Raw genomic sequence first — 23,489 nt, 5'->3', positions numbered from 1 at the left:
TAGATGACCACACTGTCCCTAATAACTAGTCAGCATAAAGGATTCTCATTCTTTACCGGAATTACAGAAAAATCATACCGTCAGCTAAGAACAGTCATGTATCACCACTCACAGAACTGAGAAAGTGCTATCAATATGTCATTCATTTCCATGTCCGGGCTGAGTGAGGTTTCCAGTGTCAGTTCAAATTAAGCCACAAATTCCATATCTGATGGTGCCCTTCCATCAATTCCATTTAGTTCAGCTTTGCAACCATACCCTCTACTGTATGGAAAGTGTATATCAAAGTGCCTGACACATGAGTAGAATAGTTATCAAATCAAGTCAGTTCAGTTAACTTCAGTAAAGCTAATTTGGAATGAAAGCATTCAGCATATTTACAACGTCTATTGCTATTTCTTCTGATTGGTGATGGGTTTATACACTTCAGACATAATTGTCCAATTTTAGTTCAATTTTAGTTGTACAATTTTGTGAAAAAGCTAAGTCACTGTTACATGAATGCAGATTATATAGGTGTTGATTATGGGTTTCAAACCCATTTCGGTTGGAATATAGTTCAGTGTGTTCAACCATGCCTTGCTTTTGGAGTAGATGAGTTGCACTAATTATGTAACAGCAGTGATGGCTTGATAACATTCCACTGTTTAGAAATATTTATTCTCATAAAGTAAAAACAGGAAATCACAACAGGAGTATTCCACAAGAAGATGAAAAAAATATTTGAAGTTAATAATATATAATCCAAAAGAGCTTATAGTGTCAGTGTGTGGGCTTTCCAAACCCAGGTGATTGCATGTCCATGGGACCAAAAGTGAAACTAAGGAACTACCTATGTAAATTGAGGACTAGCCTTTCCCTACAATCAAGGTAAAAGCTAGTCTGGACCAATCATTCTACAGAGTCAGTCAAACTAACCTCCAATGACAACAGCTGTCTTTTACCACACTCCCTTTTCTGAAGTATTTAAAGAGGCCAATGAAATGTAATAGCATTCAGTACCTATCTATTGAAGTCTACTGGGCAAAAGTACTAAAAAGGAAACTCAATAAACTGGACAGCTTTAAAAGCAATCCGATTGTCCCAAATGTTTATTTTTATCTTTTAGAAGGAATCTTTTGGAAAAGGGTTGGTTTACTAGACTTATACTGCACACTGATGAAGACGTTCGTAATGTATACCATCAGTTTACCCTTCTTTGATATTCATGCTTATTTAATTCATGCTGTGCATGCCAGCAAGGGGGTCTCCTTAGTCATGCACCCTCAGACAGATACAGTTGTTGCTCATGTACCTCACAGACGTGTATAACGTTTGCTACCAATCTAAGATATCATGCTTCACTTTTACTATAGTTGTTTGTCAGTAGTGCGGATCCGGGGTAATTTCTGAAAGATAATGCTCTAAATGACATGTTGAGGAAATGATTCCTTGATGGTTCTGCAGTTCCACGACTACCTAGGGCTAGGAACAAAGCTAGGAGGTTGTATTTTTTTCTGAGGACAACACAGTTGTTCTAAAGTACATTGGGGAACAATTCATGCATTTGGAAAGGAAAAATATTTAATATGTTGAAAGTCTTCATCCCAAATTAAGACAGAGTTGTCTATAAAAGACAGAATAGCAGGTTTATATGTGATTAAGCTCCCTTAGGACCAAATGTGAAACTAAGGACCTATGCCAATTGAGGACTAGCCTTAACCTCCTATCAGGCTGAAAGTTAGTCTGGATCAGACATTCTACAGAGTCAAACTATCCTATAATGGTAACAGTTGTCTTCTATCACACTCCCTTTTCTGAAGCATTTAAACAGCCAGACTAGCTTTCAGCCTGATTGGAGGGAAAGGCTAGTCAGTTTGCATAGGTGGTTCCATAGTTTCATTTTTGGTCGCAAGGGAGTATAATTACCTCCACTCAGTTTGGAAAGCCCACACACTGACAGCTGTAACCCCATCTCCTCCTATTTCATGTAGTTAGCACTGATATTAGGTCATCTCAGAGAAAAAAGTAACTGTTTTGCTCTTGCAGAACTCTCAGAGTGAAATGAATGTATGAACAAACCAGCTCTTTCTCTAGTTTTTGGCCATTGTGATATGGGAATTGTAAATGATGGAGTAGGGGTGAAGGTCTTAGTAGCCTCCCAACAAGTCTCATTGTTATAGATAGTGTTCCTTGGGTTATTAGCTTTCTTGCTGAGATGACTAATTCTGTAAGTCAAAATACAAAACAATTTGAATGTAAACTGAAGTATCTAAACAAAATGGAAAAGTGGCAGTCTAATTTCTGATTTTTTTTTTATATTTTATTGTACTATTTCCTTTTATAAAATGATATCATTTACACCATGAATAATTAGCTAAAGCCAATTATTGTATTTGGTCTCTAAACCCCTAGTGGCAAAAAAAAGATATATTCTGTTTTGTTTCATAAAGGAACGTATCCCTTGCTTGCTCTCATAGCAGTTATCAAAAAGAGTAGGGGATCTTACTGACAGCATCACGCAATAAATTAGCAGGAGATATATGCTTGCATTCTCAAAGTTATCCACAGAGAAAAAAGAACAGTTTCTATAATTACATAGGACAGAAAAAAGCAAATAATATTATCTTTAGCCTAAGTCACCCTCAACATTCTTTTTGCCATAACCAAAAACATATTTTCTTCAGGCGTGTGCTACTGTCTCATAATTTATTACATAAACTTCTTCACACCTGTTGTTTCATAACAGCCACACTGCGTTAACTACAGATTTTTCTTGTATATCTATATGTTTGCTCCGTATATCACATTACTCAGACATTAAGTATTTACGTGAATATTTTGAAAAACTAGTATAATTTAACCTTTTAGAATGCAGTTCATACATTTGCCATGTAAGTGCTAGTTAATCTAACATTAGTCCCCATATGAATTCTAACATCTCAACAACAAATTTCAACCTTACTTGTCTCCTATTTAGTGCTTGAAGTCTAATGACAGCTATTCCATTTCATGGTTTATTATAGAAATGATTTCTATTAATCTTTCATACCAGTCACTCATTTTCCCTATATCCCCCAAACATTTTATTTCCCGAATGTCATAGCAAATCCTTCTCTTTCTTGCCTATATCCTCTAAAATCCAGTACTAATTTAGAAAATTCAAATTTACTGTTGTGTTTAACCCTAATCCCTATCCTCTCTACTTCACCAAAGCACTTCTTTCCTAGTGGGGTTAAATCTTGAACCCCAAATACCTCCAAACCATATTTCTAGAAGCAGTCTTTCTTCTGAGTTTGGAAATTACCTCTCTACCAAATTTCCAAGTTTACTTAACTCTACTAAATGCTCTAAATAATTTCTTCTTTATATGATACCTAAAGATTTTTCCAAGTACACACAGCTGTCATTACTTCAAGTACTAAACCACAAAACTTAATTCTTAAGACTTTACATGTTGTATATCAAAAAACACATCTATTTGAATAACAGCACCATTACCGTTACTTTTTTGCTTGATCAGATGGAAGGCTACTTTTTTTAACATAGTTTCTAAAACATTAATCAAGCCCATCATCCAGGTGCAATTGTCTATAATTACCAGGTCCTCAGTATACGAGATGAATAATCCAACATTGTGTAATATAACCTGTCTCGCAGGGTAAGTCATTCAATACAATACCACAGTCAGGCATTGTTGACAAACTGCCTAAATTGGGCATAACCCCCTGTATAACATGTTGGATACCAACTGACTCACAGATAGTTGCCAGAAAGTCAAGACTGGAGAGGCCATCTCCACAAACAGACTAGTCACCAAAGGGGTCCCTCCTGGCTCAATGCTGGGCCTGCTCCTCTATGTCATCTACTTCCTGGAGGTAAAGGTTAAAGTCAAACATCTTGGCCTGATCAAATTCACAGATGAGTATAAATTTTTAGCAGTTGTATATTCCATCCATGATACAGATAGCTTACAAGAATGTCCAACACAGACAAATGACTGGTGCCAAAGTCAAGGTTTAAAACTCAATGCAAACAGATGCATTATAATACTTTTTGGTAAATCTGCCACCCAGGGAAATTACATCATCAATAAGACACACCTTAAGAGCTGACCTGGCAGTCAGGGATTTGGAAATGTATATAGACAGTAACCTGAGCTTAGACCAACACGCATGTAAGGTAGTAAGAAAATCATTCTGTGGCACTCAACTTATAAGTAAGGGCATCCAGGTTTAAAAAAGTCATAGTGCCGTTTAACATGGCTCATATCAGACATATCATCGAGTGTAATGCTCTCTGTGGCATGTACCTGACCAGACATATGCGACAACAGAAATACCTGCATAGGTTCCTTACCAAAAGATTCCAGGACATAAACACATTTTCCTTTGTGGATCGCCTAAGCTCTACCTGTATACTCAGTCTCCTACAGAGTAGTTGCCTAAAGCACTACCTCTATACTCAGTCTCCTGCAGAGTACATGCCCAAAGTCTTACTGCTATACTCAGTCTCCTGCAGAGTACATGCCCAGAGCCCTACCACTATACTCAGTCTCCTGCAGAGTACATGCCCAGAGCCCTACCACTATACTCAGTCTCCTACAGAGTACATGCCTAAAGCCCTACCTCTGTACTCAGTCTCCTGCAGAGTACATGCCCAAAGCCCTACCTCTATACCTAGTCTCTTCCAGAGCACATGCCTAAAGCCCTACCTCTATACTCAGTCTCCTCCAGAGTACATGCCCAAAGCCCCACCTCTATACCCAGTCTCCTACAGAGTACATGCCCAAAGCCCTACCTCTATACTCAGTCTCCTGCAGAGTACTTGCCTAAAGCCCTACCACTATACTCAGTCTCCTGCAGATTACTTGCCTAAAGCCCTACCACTATACTCAGTCTCCTACAGATTACATGTCCGAAGCTCTACCGCTATACTTAGTCTCCTACAGAGTATATAGAGATTCTCTATGACTGGCATGCAATGTATTTTTGGATCTAGATTGGTGTACGTTTTGCACATTTATAAAATGAACAGCATCAAAAATACTACATCTAAGGATTTACATTTTGCTTGCAACATAAATAAGATATGCTGTTGAGACATATACATTTCTCAGAGAATCCCCATTCTCTGAAATAGGCTCCCCAACCTTGCTAAGCAGAGTTCATTCCTAATCCTATTCAGGTGTAGTCTTGATCAATGGATGGGTACTTGGAAATTCACCACTGTCTCGCCCCCATGTCTCTGATGGACAGATGTAGACAGTGAGGTGTGTCCAAGTGAACATACTCCCACTATATAACCTTTAGCAACATCTTAACATACCCCCTCCTTATATAAACACCCAAAATACAAATGAGCACATTTGTGTTGTGCTGCTAGGGTTATAAAGGCTGTTAGCCTAGTATACACTTATGAACCTAAAATCTAGTATAAGAGAATGTTCTACTTAGCATTTATAACAAGCCCAAATAATATCTCACTTAATGGAAAGCCTTCTTTAACATCCTTCTTTGCCTGTAGCTTACTCTCTAGCCAATTCGATGTTACTTTATACACACCTCTGATCCCTTTACTAATTCTGCGACCAATGACATAGGTCTCAAAACCTGCCCATGTGTTTTCATGATTTAGAGAACTAAAAGCGTTTTCTACATTATAAGCAGCAACTTACCTTCCAGTTCACTATTATCTTTGTAATCAAGCAATTTTATGATCAAAACCAGCATATCTTTCACTGTCTTTCCTCTGACTCCAAGCATCATTTCATGAGACAAATTCTTAAACACATGACCTCAGTTTTCTTACACAATTTTCAGGAATAGTCTAAAATTGGTTTCAATCCGTGTTAAGGCCCAGTAATTTCCAATATGTTCCCTCTTCCCTTCTCATAGATAAATTTCACCACACCATCACATATTCGTTCTGTTATATCCTTCATAAACCACTCATTCAACTTTATCAAGAAGATGCATTTTTTTTTAGCATTGTCTGTTTCTATAGAAACCAACAGATATCCTACCAGGCCCCTGTGCACTATCTTCCCATATTTTCTCCAGTACTTTGTTCAGTTCTTCAAGTATGATAACATTTTCTAGAGCAATATTATCCATAAATGATAATTTTCATAATTTTTATCTTCTTTTCCACTCTCCAATTTTTTTCTAAATGCTTTGCATATAATCTTCTACAATCTCCATTACCCCTACCTATGCTTTATTGACTACTCTTAACAAGTTTCTCATATTATCCATGGCCATGGTTAGTATGAACACTGGATCTATGACATTTCATTGAATCTTAAAATAATGAGCACCTGTTCAGTGAACACCTATTTAGTGAAGCTACCGATCATCGAACGGACTTTTCAGCAAAACTTTTTCTATGGAAAGGCAATGGTAGGCCACCCTAGTGACCAAGAAGAAAATAATAAAACTTAACACCTACACAGGTGTGGGGCTGCACCCCCGACACCCACTATAACTAAATATACTGACTCCAAGATCGCACTACAGTGGGGAAAAGGACAAATTCCAGATGGTGGCCAACCATTGCCTTGCCCTAGGAAAAATTTCACTGAAAACTCCATTTGAAGATCAGTAGCTTCACTAAAAATGTGTTCGATGAAGAGGTGTTTGCTATTTTAAGATTTAACAAAATGTCATAGACCCATGAATACCACCTCATGTTTCTCCTGAAAGAAACCCCTGGCCTAGGGGAATAACCCGGTCAAGAATGTTTAACATAAATAAATAAATATGTTATTTTGCTAAACCTCCTCCGACTGCAGATAAAACCTGACAAAGATATGTTAGTTTCCTTGTTTTTACTTTAGTTATAGCCTGTTTTATACATAATTCAGATAGAGACCATCATGCTAGTCCAACAGTGAATGCTAAAATCATCTTTCAAGTAACTGTACTTTTAGTTAAACATAAGTGAAAATCCTTACCTTGTGACTTGAATGCCTGGTCAGAATGAATATTACAGTCCGATACAGCCACATTAAGGATTAAAGTATATGTCAGTAATCTCAGTACAGTTTTCATGGTTATGGATGCTAGACTCAGTGCAGTGAGCATTGTGCCTCATAAAAACACTCTGTCCCAACATGTCTCCCACCTGCTCACCACTTATGTTGACAGAGTATGCTTTGGTGCTCTGGCAGGCATTCTTAGCTTATATGCTGTGATTTTTTTCAAAATGTCTTAGTCAGAGGTATTTCTTGTACTGTGATGCTGGAGAGGTCATAACGTCAGCAAGTAGGAGTCATAATCTAGTGGCCTTGAAAGTTTTACTCTGTAAGAAAGAAAGAAAGAAATATGATTGGGCCTTTTAATGAAAGGGATAGAAAACATACTCATTTATATGAGAAAGAAAATACTTTATTCCAAATAAAAAAAGAACATCAAAATGTCTTCTTCAAGGCTTATATCTTTAGCTCACTCTATGGTCAGAATAATACAGTAAATTACAGTTTGATACCTGAAGAAATACAGTTAATCATGGTTCCTGTACAATGCCAGTTGGAGTTTCTGAGCATTATGCCATAAGTAAACAATCTTCCATACTAATGCTCATGTTGCTAACATATCTATGCACTGAAACATACCAGACATAATTCTTAACATCCTTCCAAATCATATTACTAATGGTGCGGCTCTAGTCTGAACCCATAGAGACACCAATTGACTTTCTTACATTTCACCCATTGTAACTTAAAAAAAATATCCAAGGCATATATGCATTCATTTTTAATAATGAAAGCATGGTATTAATAACTTATAAACAATTTAAATAGTAATAATTAATAACATTTCTAAACTTTCATTTGAGAAAATCAAAAGTGTAACAAACAACAAGAATTGTGGGACTCAGGATAAATGATTCACTCAAAGCCAATGAATATATCCAAAAAACATAAAAGTGAATCAAACAATGGGGCAGTATAAAAGCTTTATTCAGATCTAAAACATATGTGCTTTCGCAGTTGAAAACTGCTTCATCAGAGGTTTAAAAAACTGTGACTCACAAATATCATTTAGATATACAATCACAACCAGTTACAAAGGTCCACACCTCTCGGCCACCACCTTTCATATAGATTTAAAGCAACATCAACATAAAACAATACTATAGTAGTTTCAGTTTACTTAATGGCCTGTCTTTCAAAAGAGGTTTTAGTGGAGCTTTGACTCATACCTCTCAACTGTGCAGATTTTTGCAGAATGTCCAGATTTTGGCTCTTATTTTTGGTCTGTTCCTCATAAAATGTATGTTTTTTTGACAAATCACTGGGATGATCTAAGGATTAAAGTCACTAAATAATGGCATGCTTTTCAGTTTTAGACTTCATATCCTTCCCAGAATGTGTGTTAATGCAAATCCTGTTACTCTAGCATGTTTATAAGAGCAATATTTAAAATCTGTCCCTATTTTTCATCCTTTGTCTCCTCATCATGTCAGGCTTTGTCTAGATTTCTTGCGCTGAGAGGTTGAGAGGTATGCTGGTCATTAAGACCATAGCCAACATCAGCCCCCAGCCTAATTATCCATTTGGCCTCTGAAGCCTCAGTTCTGTTCTCTATATCCCTCTCTAAGACCAATAGTGACTTTCTCAATGATAAAAACTTAACCATATGTGTATGCCCACAATTATGTATGTGTTTTGCTAGTGCATTGATAAGACACACTCTCTTTATATCATATATATGTTCCCTTATTCTGTCCCTGAACTATTTGCCTTGCCTACATAAAACATTCTGCAAGAACATACAGCTAAATAAACAATATTAGGGGTATCACAAGTAGCTTTCACACTAAATTTAAAAACTTTGCTAGAACCCGGAGGTACAAATTCACCAGAGGAATCAGTATACCTACAAAAATTACATTTGTTACAAGGAGTTATAAACAATGGGAGCCCTCTTTTTTGATCCAAAATTTTTCTTGTTCGTGAATGAAAAATTAGGTTTGTCACCCACAATTTTTCTAATGGCCAGATCACTGGTTATTATGGGACAATTATCACAATGTCTGTTATAACATTAATATTGTTCCCAAAAAAACAAGGATATACATACTGTATCAGAAATAGGCTTTACTGAGTTATCTAAACATATCTCTGCTTCCGAAAAATATGATCTAGCTATAGTAGACCTATGAGCATTCATATCAGATAGTGGCCCTTCTATATCATGTTTTTTTAAAACCCCTTTTTCTTAACCTACATCTTAAATCATTTAAAGCATCATCAAATTTCTCATCATCAGGATTTAATCTTGACATTCTGAATCCTTGTCCTTTAACTACATTGTTAAAAATGTGGTTGGAATGCATACTAGTTCTATATAATAAGTGGTTCCTATAACATTCTTTCCTATAAATCATAGTGCAGATAGAATTGTCAGGTTTCTTATATACTTTAATTTAATTTCATGAAATGTTCATACTAAACTTTTAAAAAGTTGTACTATCATTCAAATGATTGAAAAATGCAGTTAATCATGTTCAGATCCATCCCATAAAAGGAACAGGTCATCAACAAAATGCCTATAAAAAGCATCATGTTCAAATTTGTGGGTCCCTAAGAAAGTATTATTCTCCTATTTGGCCATCACAAGGTTAGCATAACTGTTTGCAGTAGGCGTACTCATTGCTACACCATCTTTCTGCAAATATAGACTCTGGCCAAATAAAACTATGTTGTTTTCAAGTATTGTTTCCATAAGTAAACATAATAAGTCTATAGAACTATGTGTTAAAGTTCCTTGTTCTAATAAATAAGCTATTAACATATCTACACCTTTCACATTAGGAATCATAGTAAAAATAGAATGTACATCAAGTGTAACAAATAAGTTACTAGGGTTTATATCTGTTGCATGTAAAAACCTATACAGATCATGCAAAAACTGTTTAGTGTCTGTTAAAATATATACATTCCTGTCTACTACTGGTCTTAACATTTATATATATATATATATATATATATATATATATATATATATATATATATATATATATATATATAGATAAGGGTTCTGTACACCATCCACGACCTGAAACTATGGGTCTGAATGGTGGACATAATGGATCTGTGTGTACCTTTGGAAGTCCATGTATCACTGGAACAATAGGATTATCAACTAAAAAAATATTTAAACATATCATAGTCAAAGCATCCACATAACAAACAATCATAATATATATTCTAGACAAAATTGTATTTATGCAAGTTTCAGATATCCTTTTATATTCTTTTTCATCATTTAGCAAGCTGTTCATAGAATTAATGTAAAAATTACGATCCATAATCATTATCGGTCTTCCTTTATTAGCGGCCTTAATAACAATAGATGAATCATTCTTAAATAGTAATGAATGGGAAGCTTTACATTACTATTTAAGTTCACATATTTTTTATTGTTCTTATGATTCAATGCAGTTTGCAGTTCAGATTCACAAAGTTTGCTAAAAGTCTCTACTATGGGATGACTAGTAGGGATAAATGAATTCATTTTTTTAAAAGTACTTACTGAATTAGTATTGCCAAAAAGCAGATTTCGACCAACAGATTTCATGAACATTTTAAATCTATAACAGCTTCAGTTAGCTTCACTTCTTGTGATGGTACAAACTTTAAACCTTTATTTAATAAAGAACACTTACTATCATTTAATTGTTTGGATGAGATATTCCATATCAGTGCATTATCATACCCTGGCACATCTTATTTATAGTGCGTGGCTCTCTTTGGTCCTGTGGTATCTTCCTTTTCACTCTCCCCTTGTTTGTGGGATATTCTCTGGGAGACTGTAAACTTTGATTTACTTCTTTGTGGAGAGTGACAGGAAAAACCTGGAAAGCTATATCAACTTTGAATGAATGCGATGAGTTGGTGTCAGCATTCAGAAATACACAGGTTTCTTCAGCAATTTCTTTGCTTTCCTTTTATGGTATGATAGTGACCTGTATTGGTGGTGCAGAATCTTTTCTCTTAGTTCCACTATCCCTTTTAGGTAGTGAATGAGCTTCACTAGTGGCATTGTTACTAGATAGGCTCAAACAGTTCATACCAGTCCTGCTATCACTGTTGGTTTCCCCATGAGTAACAGTGGTAACAGGTATAATGGATGCTACAATGATGTTCGAAGTCGAAGCTGGCTCATTCATACCAAATTCTTTGACTCTTGGCCATACAAAAGCATGACATTGTCAAAAGTCTGTTTTATCTCTTTCTAATTTATCAAATTTTGACCGGAGAAGTTTCCTTTCAAAAGTGTGTTTGAAAAAATCAAAAGTGTATTTTGATTTTATCAAACTTTTTGAATAGTACAAAAATAAAATTTCAGTTGATACCTTTATTTCTATAGTCATGACTAAGGGGCAATATTACCAATAATAGGTTCATAGGTTGGTACTAGCTTATCGGCACTAGGGCCTGTACAAGCCTAGCCATAACAATTCCATGGCTATTTCTTCCCATAATATTTGCTTCTCTAATTGTGAAGACACCTTCCTAATGGCAGACAGTGGAAGTATAGAATCAAAGTGCTGTTAGTACTTTGTGCTCACAATGAATAACAAATAAAAACTTTTATATTCATACATATCTCAGTCTTCTGTATCCTTAAACATCCCATATTAATCAGGGGTTACATACATTTCCCTGAAAAGCATTTGGTTCCTTTTTTGCATGCTTATGTGGTAGAGAGATTCCTCACTTACCCCACAAGATATTTGGCACCAGAGGTGATACAGGCATGGTAAAGTCTGAAGGCTCTTTGATTAGAGGAGAGCGTGACTTGTTGAGATCAGTTTATTACCAAACAGGGTCTCAGGAAACAAAGCAGAGGCAAATATGAAGTTAGCACAACTTTTTTTTTTTTGAGTCAATTAGATGAAGCAAGAAAGCAAATAAATACGTCCTATCAGTACTTCATAAAATAAATTGTTTTTATGATCCCCAAATTCAAAAACATTATTTCCATACCATGTATGTGTTCTTCTCTTTGCAGCTATGCAAAGGAAATTTACAAGTACTCTGTACTTTTATTGTTCTTTATCTTTTTAACAACATATTATGATAACTATGGAAACAGTAGTTTCTAACACCCTTTGACTATACCAGAAGGTCTTGGATGATGTCTGATGTTCCAAAAGTAGCAAGGTTTTACCTTTTCAGTCCTTCTTACCACACACACACACACACACACACACACACACACACACACACACACACACACACACACACTTTCTCTACAGGATGTATTAATTTTATATCATATATATGATAAGCCCTGGCTTAATTAACATTTATCAAACAATACCGTGGTGGATCGAGTTGTTTTTTTATTTATCAAACAATTGTAACACAGCTCTGGCACCATTATCTTATAAAGTTCAGTGTGCATCCTACTTTTTTTAATTTAAGTAGAAATCCGTAGAACAGGAATGAGTTCCCTGTCATATGTAAAACATCCCTAAGTATCTGCAGCAGGAACAGCTGGATGATTTACAGAAGTACTGCAGCTGACAGATTGTTTAGGAAAATTGTCTCAGAAAAGTGTACAAACTGTTTGCAACCAGCAGAGTATTACAAGCATCATTGTAGTACAAACTGCTTGCAAACACCAGAGTATTGCAAGCATCATTTTAGTACAAACTGCTTGCAAACAGCAGAGTATTACAAGCATCATTTTAGTACAAACTGCTTGCAAACAGCAGAGTATCACAAGGATTGTTTTAGTACAAACTTCTTGCAACCAGCAGAGTATTACAAGCATCATTGTAGTACAAACTGCTTGCAACCAGCAGAGTATTATAACCATCATTGTAATCACCCTCTTGACCGCCAGATGCAAGCCAGCCTCAAACCCACTTTCCATTCCTTTCTATGATTAGTCTTCTGGTTTACCCTGAACACAAGGACAGAGGTTAGTGTCCTCAAATTTCTTAACCAAAGGTAATAGTAATCAGTACAACCTCTGCAGATGGATTGCTAGAAGTTATTCCTAATGCACTGTGCAACAATTTATTGATTAGAATAAAGTAATTCTCCTTCACCACTATTGTCAGTTGCTAGATTACCCAACCTGCAGTATTCCCTCTGCTATGGAATGCATTATCAACAAATCAAATATGTACCCCAAAAAACTGTTCTCTTTGTGACAAAGCACAAATAGGAATATGAGCCCAAATTTGCACTTTTGTTCCTTTAATTACTAGAACATTTTCAGAATAAATTATATTCAACATCCCATTTTAAGTACAAGTAATATCAACATTACTTCAAACAACTGATCAAACTTACAAATACCATAAGGCCTAAAAGGCCCTATAGTTCTTAACACATAAATCCCTAAAAACCTTAATTTATGTACAAATACAGCATACTAAAAAGGTAAAAAATGTGAATCTGTTGTGTATGTTTTGTTAATGAAATTATCAATATAAAATGTTTTTAATGGCTCAGAGCTCTTAATATTTCAATTAAGTCCAGGTTTTTATCTGCCAACAATTTGATTTGCCACTCGGCTTCTTTACATTCTAAGCATATGTTATAATCACCTTCAAATTCATTTATATTAACAGAATCGACAACAAAAAATCAGAATTTCCGAAAGTCTTCACATACTATTGCATATTTAGCTAATTAATTACTAGAATCATTGTTTTTAATAGCTGTTACATGTTCATAAATCCTTTTATTTAATTTTCTTATAGTCTTTCCTACATAATGATTGTAATGCCTCACATGTTAATAAATACACAATTCCTCTAGCATTACAATCAAATCTACATTTTGCTCCAAATTGTTTGTTGATCCCTTTTACAAGCACACTGGATGAATTACTAATATACCTGCAATATACAGTTTAAAAATGACACTCGACTGGACTGGCCAAAAATATAACTCCGAACAAACACCAAAAACAGTCCCAGTCACCGATATATGCACTGACCACGAAAATTCATACACTTTCCTTTTATTTAAATATTAAAATCTCATCAAATACTGGTTAAGCGCTTTCATCTACTAATGGTAGATTTCATCAGAACCATTACTAACAGCCATTATTCCCTTTTTATATGGCTCTAAACCAATCAAAAACTTAAAACGTGTACCCTATGCAAACTAATTAAAATTTAAAGTGCTCAGTGCATGATTCCACAATGTCTACCTATCTCAATTTTCTTTTTTTACCACAAATAAAATGTATATATTTGGACTGTTCGTAAAACATAATTAATATAAAAACTCAATATTAAATATATACTAATGGAACAAACAGTTCACATAAAATATGAAAATGTGTCTAAAAATATAAAAAAATCTTGATTGCCTAATGTTTGTGATGCTATATATATAGTCCCCAATTGTGACCTCAACTAACAATACTTCTACCATAGCTGTCTGAATATTCCTCATATTTGATCTTCACCTATACTTCTCTAAAACTGACTTAATGGATATGGTGTCATTAAGTCCTGGATATTCAGATGCATTAAGCTTAATTTGCTATCTTGTTTCCTTCTCTCTCAATAATATTTTTGTATTCCCACCCCTGGGATTAGGTTTAATAGATTCCAATATGCCAAAATCAAAGGAAGGATGGCTGGTTAAAAACTTTATATACAAAGATTAGTCATATTGTGAAGGATTCGTGGGATTTTCTAGGTAGATTAGACAATCAATACATTACTGATGACAGCATATTAATTACTATTGATGTTGTTGATCTTTTTTCCAGTATCCCTTTGGAGGAAGGACTAACCAGATTCCAAAACAGTATACAGAAATATGGCGATATGGAATGGGATAGAATAAGTCTAATAATGGACTTCATGGAGGTAGTTTTGACTCACAATTATATTATGTTTCAAGGGGAATATTATAGGCAAAGTAAAGGTGTAGCAATGGGGGCTGCATGTGCCCCCATGTATGCTAATCTATTTCTTTTAGATTGAGAGGAAGAATTCATCCTACTAAGTAAATGGAAATCTCACATTGTATGTTACCTAAGATTCTTGGATGATGTTTTCTTAGTGTGGAGGTGAAATGAAAGCAGCATTAATGAATTCATAACATATCTTAATACTAGATGTGATTATCTACGGTTCACATTTAACATGGATAAGTAGAGTATAGCATTTTTGGACAGCAGAATCACAATAGTTGACAGTGGATTTAAGTCCAATTTATTTAGGAAAGAAACTTTCAGTAATGATTATTTAGAGTTCACTAGCTGTCACCCCTCACACCAAAAAAGGAGTATAATAAAAGGGCAATGTATCCGAGCTGCCAGAATGACTTCCCAGTATTCAGACATGGTGTTGGAAATGGACAATATAGGTAAAATGTTTGAAGCAAGGGGATATCCGAAGGAAATGATTTTGGACATCACAGAATATATTAAGAAAGAATGGGGGAAAAAATATAAGCCAATATTAGGCAGAGAGAACAGTGGTGTACAAGGACATAATAGACCTTTGGAAACAAATGATTTCACTAGAGCATGTATATTACAATATGCACCAGAGGTGAATGGCATTAAAAGATTATTCAGAGTAACTGGAATATTTTAAAAACAGATGATAGTGTTTATAAGACAGTGGGAGATGGACCAAAATTTGTATATAGGAATGGAAATAACCTTAAGACAAGATTTGGGATGAAAAAAAGTTTGAGTTATAAACAACAGGATAGTGGAACAACTAGGTGTGGGAGGTGTAACCAGTGTAAATACATTATACCAGCTATGACTATCACTCTAGAAGATCCCCACAGTACAATTATAAGGTTTCGAAAAGGTAATTGTAGGACATCCCATGTGGTTTACCTGGCAAAGTGTACAAAATGTCCATGTTATTATGTAGGGATGACTGTTAGATGTCTGAGGAATAGAATATATGAGCATTACTATAGGATAAAAAGGAAGGATACAAATAATGCATTATGGAGACATCTCAATGGTAATAGTATCTGTAGTTCCTTTGATTTTGGCATATTGGAATCTATTAAACCTAATCCCAGGGGTGGGAATACAAAAATATTATTGAGAGAGAAGGAAACAAGATGGCAAATTAAGCTTAATGCATCTGAATATCCAGGACTTAATGACACCATATCCATTAAGTCAGTATTAGAGAAGTATAGGTGAAGATCAAATATGAGGAATATTCAGACAGCTATGGTAGAAGTATTGTTAGTTGAGGTCACAATTGGGGACTATATATATAGCATCACAAACATTAGGCAATCAAGATTTTTTTATATTTTTAGACACATTTTCATATTTTATGTGAACTGTTTGTTTCATTAGTATATATCTAATATTGAGTTTTTATATTAATTATGTTTGACGAACAGTCCAAATATATACATTTTATTTGTGGTAAAAAAAGAAAATTGAGATAGGTAGACGTTGTGGAATCATGCACTGAGCACTTTAAATTTTAATTAGTTTGCATAGGGTACACGTTTTAAGTTTTTGATTGGTTTAGAGACATATAAAAAGGGAATAATGGCTGTTAGTAATGGTTCTGAGGAAATCTACCATTAGTAGATGAAAGCGCTTAACCAGTATTTGATGAGATTTTAATATTTAAATAAAAGGAAAGTGTATGAATTTTCGTGGTCAGTGCATATATCGGTGACTGGGACTGTTTTTGGTGTTTGTTCGGTGCAATATACAGTTATTACACTTATAAGTCCCCAGTACTGAGGCATTTTTATAATTATTTTGTCCAGACTATCTATATATATATATATATATATATATATATATATATATATATATATATATCTTCTTTTCGGCTGCTCCCATTAGGGGTCGCCACAGCAGATCAACTGTTTCCATTTCTTCCTGTCCTCTGCATCTTGCTCTGTCACACCAACCACCTGCATGTCCTCTCTCATCACATCCATAAACCTTATCTTAGGCCTTCCTCTTTTCCTGTTACCTGGCAGCTTCATCCTTAGCATATTTTTCCCAATATTCTCTGCATCCCTCCTCAGCACATGTCGAAACCAACGTAATCTTGCCTCTCTGGCTTTGTCTCCAAACCGTCCAACCTGGGCTGACCCTCTAATATACTTATCCCTAATCCTGTCCATCCTCGTCACACCCAGTGCAAATCTTAACATCTTCAACTCTACCATGTCAAGCTCCAACTCCTGCCTTTTGGTCAATGCCACTGTCTCCAACCCATATAACATAGTTGGTCTCATTACCCTCTTGTAGACCTTCCCTTTCACTCTTACTTGTACTCGTCTGTCACAAATCACTCCTGACACTCTTCTCCACCCGCTCCATCCTGCCTGTACTCTCTTCTTCACCTCTCTTTCACACTCACCATTACTCTGAACTGTTGATCCCAAGTACTTAAACTCATCCAACTTCACCACCTCTATTCCCTGCATCCTCACCATTCCTCTATCCTCCCTCTCATTCACACACACATATTCTGTCTTAGTCCTGCTGACCTTCATTCCTCTTCTCTCTAGAGCATATCTCCACCTCTACAAGGTCTCCTCCACCTGCTCCCTACTCTCACTCCAGATTACAATGTCATCTGCAAACATCATAGTCCACGGGGACTCCATATATGTATACATATTTATATAATTTAATTTCATCAAAGGCAGCTTTTATTGCAATACACATAAAAAAGACTGAAAGTACATTTGACTGAACAGCCATTTTTGTCGAAAATACTATACACAACAAATGCATGCCCCCATGCCACTTATTCATACATTCTAACTTCATGATCACACAACAATGGTGAAAAGAAAAAAAACATACACAGTGAATCAGTACTGGTACATAAACACAAATGTCTACAAATCGGGGGGTACAGCATGACAAGTGGGTATTGCCAAGCCAATCAAAATCTTCTAAATTATGACTCCCAACAACTCCCATGTACAAAACAACAAAGGAAATAACATTTATACACTTTTACACTTTTCAGCGCAGTGACTATTCAGTCAAATCTGCTTTCAGTCATTTTAATCTGCTGTTTTTTTCTTGCAGTCTAAGCTAAAATGATACACATATATATATATATATATATATATATATATATATATATATATATATATATTGATATATAGGTATACTGCCAAAGACTGACAATTACAAAGTCAGCACCAAAAGATGGACTTTTTAAATGCTGACACACTACTTTGCGGGCACCAACTGACAATCTCTGCTTCTGCAAAACCTGTATGAAAAGGATAGTTTAAACAATGTTTTTGCAAGGTGCAAAGCCCCCCTGCTCCCCCAGTACCACCTGCTAATTATATATATTAGCTATGAGATCGCACAATCTCATGGACAGGGGATATTTCCCTATCCTGAGAACTGTGCGATCTCACACACTTGTTGATCATTTGTTTAGTTGATCAAATTTTTTCGACTAAACAGGTTTCAGCTAAAGATAATGTTGACCAAATTCAGTCCACCTATATATATATATATATATATATATATATATATATATATATATATATATATACACACACACACACACACACACACACACACACACACACACACGTATGTATTTGTATATGTATATGTTAGGTGGCTGTAGGGAAAAATTTCCTCCATGTAGAGGTGGACAACATGTGCCTTCTACAAAAAATAAGATTTTCTTTTGCTGTTTATTGTACTTATTTATTTTTAGTTACAATGTTCAGATTTTATTTTTTTGGAAAAGTGTAACTTTTATTCTTACTCCTTGAACAAATGCAGCTAAACCTCTATCTATGTTTATATTTGTGGAAATTACACTTTGCGTGAATGTGTTTGCAGATTTGGTGCGAATGAATATTTCAGCAAGCATTTTTATTATGATAATGAACATTGGGCAAATGTGTAGTTTAAGTGCTTGGAGCTGTTAGCAGTTCTGTTTTGCGGCTTTTATACCCTAGCCTAATGTTTTTAGTAGTAAGTGGAAAGTTGACTTATTGTAGAAGTGTGAATGGTTGGAGTGGAGTAGGTTACAACCTCTGGTTTTGTTAAGGATGTGTTATGCTTTGTTTATAGTGGCTTCACTACTTAGCTGTATCTCTTTCTCTCATTTTGCTGGTGCATTGTTGAAATGTGTGACTTCAGTGATTTTATTGTTGTAGTAGGTTTTCCCTTCTGCAGTTTGATGCAACTTGGTGTTGGCGTATATTAAGTTTGTGAGGTTAGAGGCTTGGCAACCACAATGAAGGTTATTCCCTGCCTCATAAAAATATTTTATTTTTTTATTTTGTGAGTTGGATGTTGGAGATTTGTTCATTATTACTACTGTAGAGGTATAATTTGATGTACTTGGTGTGAAGTGACATTTTTGAAACAAGTGTGTGTATGCATATGAGTGTGAATGTAGCATATGTTTAAACATTTATCAAATTCAACATTTAAAAAATAACATTGATAGGCATATATTAACAGAAAAAAAGCCCATTTTAAACATTTTTCATTTTTTTATGCATCATTCATGTTGTCTTTCCATGTGGGTGGCAGGTTTGAGAATTCTTTAATAAAGTTATAATTGTTAATTTTAGCTGTTTTGTGTTTGCCTACCTTTTTCAATATAGTGGGTTTTCTTTTATGATTGTGGTTTGCTTTTATATTCCCTGTTTATGGCTTTTGATTTAGCATTGGTTTATTTGTATTTGCATTAGCTTTTATTTATTTGTTTTGGTGTTTAAGCATTCACTCTTTGTTAATTTCATGTTTTTATGATATAATCATATATGTGTGTGTGTGTGTGTGTATATATATATATATATATATATATATATATATATATATATATATATATATATATATAAATAAATCCGATCAAGACCTTTTTATGGATGCATTAAAAAAATCAGTTTAAAAAAGGACATAGATATTCTTTCAGATGGTAATTTTTTAAATTCTAAACAGTAGATGAAGATAACTAATTATATCCATATTGTAATAACATATTAGTTTCCATTTATATTTTCAAAAAGGTCATGTTTATAGTTTCATAAGTAAGTACTAGGCAGGCTGCCCTTGCAGGCCATTTTAAGCTTAGCCAGTTTCTCTTTTGGTGGCTTTAATTAACTTATCACATTTGATTTTAGACTGACCTTACCCATCCCATGGGCAATAACTGTATATTAGCATAGTTTTAAGTTGCACTTGAATATGGACAAGGATGAGATTTGTTTTACATGGATGGGCAGTTTGTTCTAGAGCAGCAGTACCCTCTGCGAGATATACCTGTCCCTCCAAACCATTCAGTTGATGTTGCAGAAGAGGTATACAGCTCTAGGACAAGTATTTCTGATGCTATTTGACTTGCTGACATGCAGTATGCCCATCAGTACTACATCAGTGGATGCCTTGCATGCCAGACACAGGTCATCTCTTAGCAGTCTGTTGGATTCCACATATAGTGACAAGACTTGTCAGTCCATGCAGGAAATGGTGTTTAGGCCTTGTATCCTTTTAGTAAGGTATCTCTGTGGGCATTCCAGTCGTTGCATGTGTCAAGATGAATACATGCCAAACAAGGCATTATGCTCCATGACTGACCTAATGAGGGCTGAGTAAAGCAGAACAGTGACATCTTTAGATCTAGGCACAATCCGTTTATTAATAAGCTGTGCAGTAGAGAAGCACTTTCTTATGACAATACATACATACATACATACAAATATTTCAAGCATGGGCATTAATGCCCTTCTAGCTTGTCAAAATACCAAAACACTTGTTTCCATAATACGTGTCTAGGCTTTTCTTAAAAATATCTAATCTAGTACTTGCTTTAATGTAATTTGGTAGAATGTTCCAAGCAACAGCTACTCTGTCAGAGAACCAATTAGTACACTTCTCATTCCTATAGAATCTTCTACGTAGGTCATCTGATGATTCTCTAGTACTTTTTGATAACCCCTAACATTCCCAGAGGTAGTGGTCTCAAAATGCCCTATATACCTGAATAAGATCTCCTCTTAGATATCTGTAAGAGACACTGTACAAGTTCAGATATTTTAGTCTTTCATAATAACTTAGATTTTCACATCCATGGGTGCCCTTGGTATATTTCCACTGTAAACTTTCCAGTTTATTCATGCTTGATTTCCTATAGGGTTTCCATATTGTTATTCCATACTCAAGTTTGGGTCTAATGTAACTAACAAACAATGACTTCATTATGTTTGATTTCCTAGACTTTATAAATCTTTTATACAACTTATAGTTCTATAACTATCATTAGCCAATTGGTTGATATAAACAGAAAAACTCATAGCTGAATCTACCCATATACCCAGGTCCTTAAATGAGTCTACAGTTTCAATCACTGTGTGCTGTATTAAATAGTCACCTTTCAGTTTATGTCTCCCAGATCTCATATGCTTAGTTTTTGATGTATTTATCAGTGTATTATTCTGCTGTGCTCAAATGGTCAATTGAGTCAAATTATTTTGCAGACATGGCTTATCTGTAACACTTGTAATCAGTTTACCCAGTTTCCAGTCGTTAACATATAGACTGTAGAACACCTCAGATGAAAAAGTAAGTCTGAAAGATAGAATCTAAACAAGTAAGGGCTTAGGACAGAGTCCTGTAGGAAACCTCGACTGTAACCGAGGATTTCACCTGTTCAGTTGGTGTGTGATACTTGCCATGTCCTATTTGTAAGCCATGCAGCTATCCATCCTATCAACAGTACATCAATACATAGTTGTACTAATTTATTGATCAGTATTTTGCGTATGACCCTGTCAAATGCTGAAGTTAAATCTATATAAATCACATCACAGCACAATTTTTCATTCATAGCTGTTATTATATTGTTATAGAACATCATGTTACTGGTGGTAATAGATCTATTTTCAACATATGCATGCTGATATATGGTTTCAAGTGACAACCTATCCAGGTCTGACAATAACTTATCCAGTATTACCTTCTCCATTATTTTTCCACAGCACAAAAGTAGTCTTAAGGGTCTATATGATTCTGGGTTTGTCCTACTCCCCTTTCCCTTAGACAAGTTTAATAAGTGCATGTCTCCAATCTTGAGGAATCTCCCCATATTTATATGACCTAGTGAATAATAGATATAATGGTAGTGTAAGTTCTTGCTGAAGTGTCCTCAGGTCATTGTTACTTATTCTGTTTCCTCCCTGCGCTTTGTTTGGATCCAGTTTGCACAGTTCTTTTTCAATATAATCTAATTTGATTCCAGTATCTGGGGTTACCTGGATGTCACTAGGACAACTTGCCACCCCTTTTGTGGAGCCAAACTGTTTTGCATAAGACTTTGTAAATATATCTATAATCTGTTGTGTCTGAGAATAAATTTTAGAATCTGCACACAGTTTGTCAATTTGTGTATCTTTACTCCTTCCACATCTTATGTAGCTATAAAACGTTTTCCTATTATACTCAATATCTTTATATAAATTGTCTTCAATTTTTTCTTGATCTTGTCTAACACTATGCTTAATCTGTTTGTCCAGCTTGTCTATTTCAATTTTCAAAGTTGTAGTTCGACCTTTCTTCCATTTCTTATATTTTTTGTCTCTCACCTTAATCAGGTATCTTGTTCTTATAGAAATATACGCCCCTGATGTTGCATATCTAGATCATGATGTTAAAGATTTTTTTTTACTTTTTGCACTTAAACAATTTCTCTTTCAAAACCTTCCACATTTCAACTGCAGTTTTTCCACTGAATATCTCACTCCAGTTAGTTTTATATAGTAATTATTTTACTTCCCTATAATCTGTAATTAACCTTCTGTGCATTGACTTAGGTTTCAGTTTGGCAGAATTATCTAGTAACAAATTAAGATTAATAACTCCATGATCACTGCACATCAATGGTGGTAAAAGTTGACTTTAAATTACAGTAATTTCTTTGGGAACACAAACAATATCTAGTATATTCCGTCTTCTAGTAGTTTTTTTTACAATCTGAAGAATTTGTTGTTCCTGAATATACTCTGTGAATAATTTCTTTACTAACGTTGTTGGATCAATATTATTCCAGTCTGTTTCTGGTGAATTTAAGTCCCCAGCTAACATTATTCTTCCTTCCTGTGTTTCATGTAAGAAATGTATGAATTCCTCTAGGTCATCTGCACTTGACTTTGGTGGTCTATACACTCCAACAATTGTTATATGTTCCAGGGTTGTCTTTATTGTCACAGTTACACAGTCTATAGTATTGGTGTTATCATTGAGCATGTAATAATCACAGGTCTCATAGCTATCTTTAATCCCTATCATAACACCTCCACCTGATTTTTTGTTAGAATGTCTGTTACAGTAAAAACATTTATACCCTGTCAGAATTGGTTTCCAGTCATTGTTCTTTAACCATGTTTCACAAACAATAACAACATCAATCTTGTGGGAACTTGGCAAATTTTCTAATAAAAAAAACTTTATTATTAATGCTCCAAGCATTAACAACCATCAGAGATGCATCAAATGTTGCTATCTGTGAACTGT

At 34.9% G+C, this 23,489-nt stretch overlaps 1 protein-coding gene across 1 annotated transcript in view; it reads right to left on the bottom strand.

The window, feature by feature from the left end:
- The window catches only part of LOC122787163 (A disintegrin and metalloproteinase with thrombospondin motifs 10-like), a 1,217,364-nt gene that overhangs the window by 780,318 nt on the left and 413,557 nt on the right, over positions 1–23,489 (bottom strand). Inside the window, exon 2 of the mRNA XM_044053741.1 lies at positions 6,935–7,281. Within this exon, the coding sequence (XP_043909676.1) occupies positions 6,935–7,064 (130 nt within the window). The 5' untranslated portion in view covers positions 7,065–7,281. The remainder of the gene's footprint in view (positions 1–6,934; positions 7,282–23,489) is intronic.

Source organism: Protopterus annectens, chromosome 13.part0, assembly GCF_019279795.1.
Source record: "Protopterus annectens isolate FY-2018-M chromosome 13.part0, PAN1.0, whole genome shotgun sequence".
In the NCBI taxonomy this organism is placed as follows: Eukaryota; Metazoa; Chordata; order Ceratodontiformes; family Protopteridae; genus Protopterus; species Protopterus annectens.
Note: the sequence above shows the minus strand (reverse complement) of the source record. Positions and strands in the feature narration are given on the sequence as shown.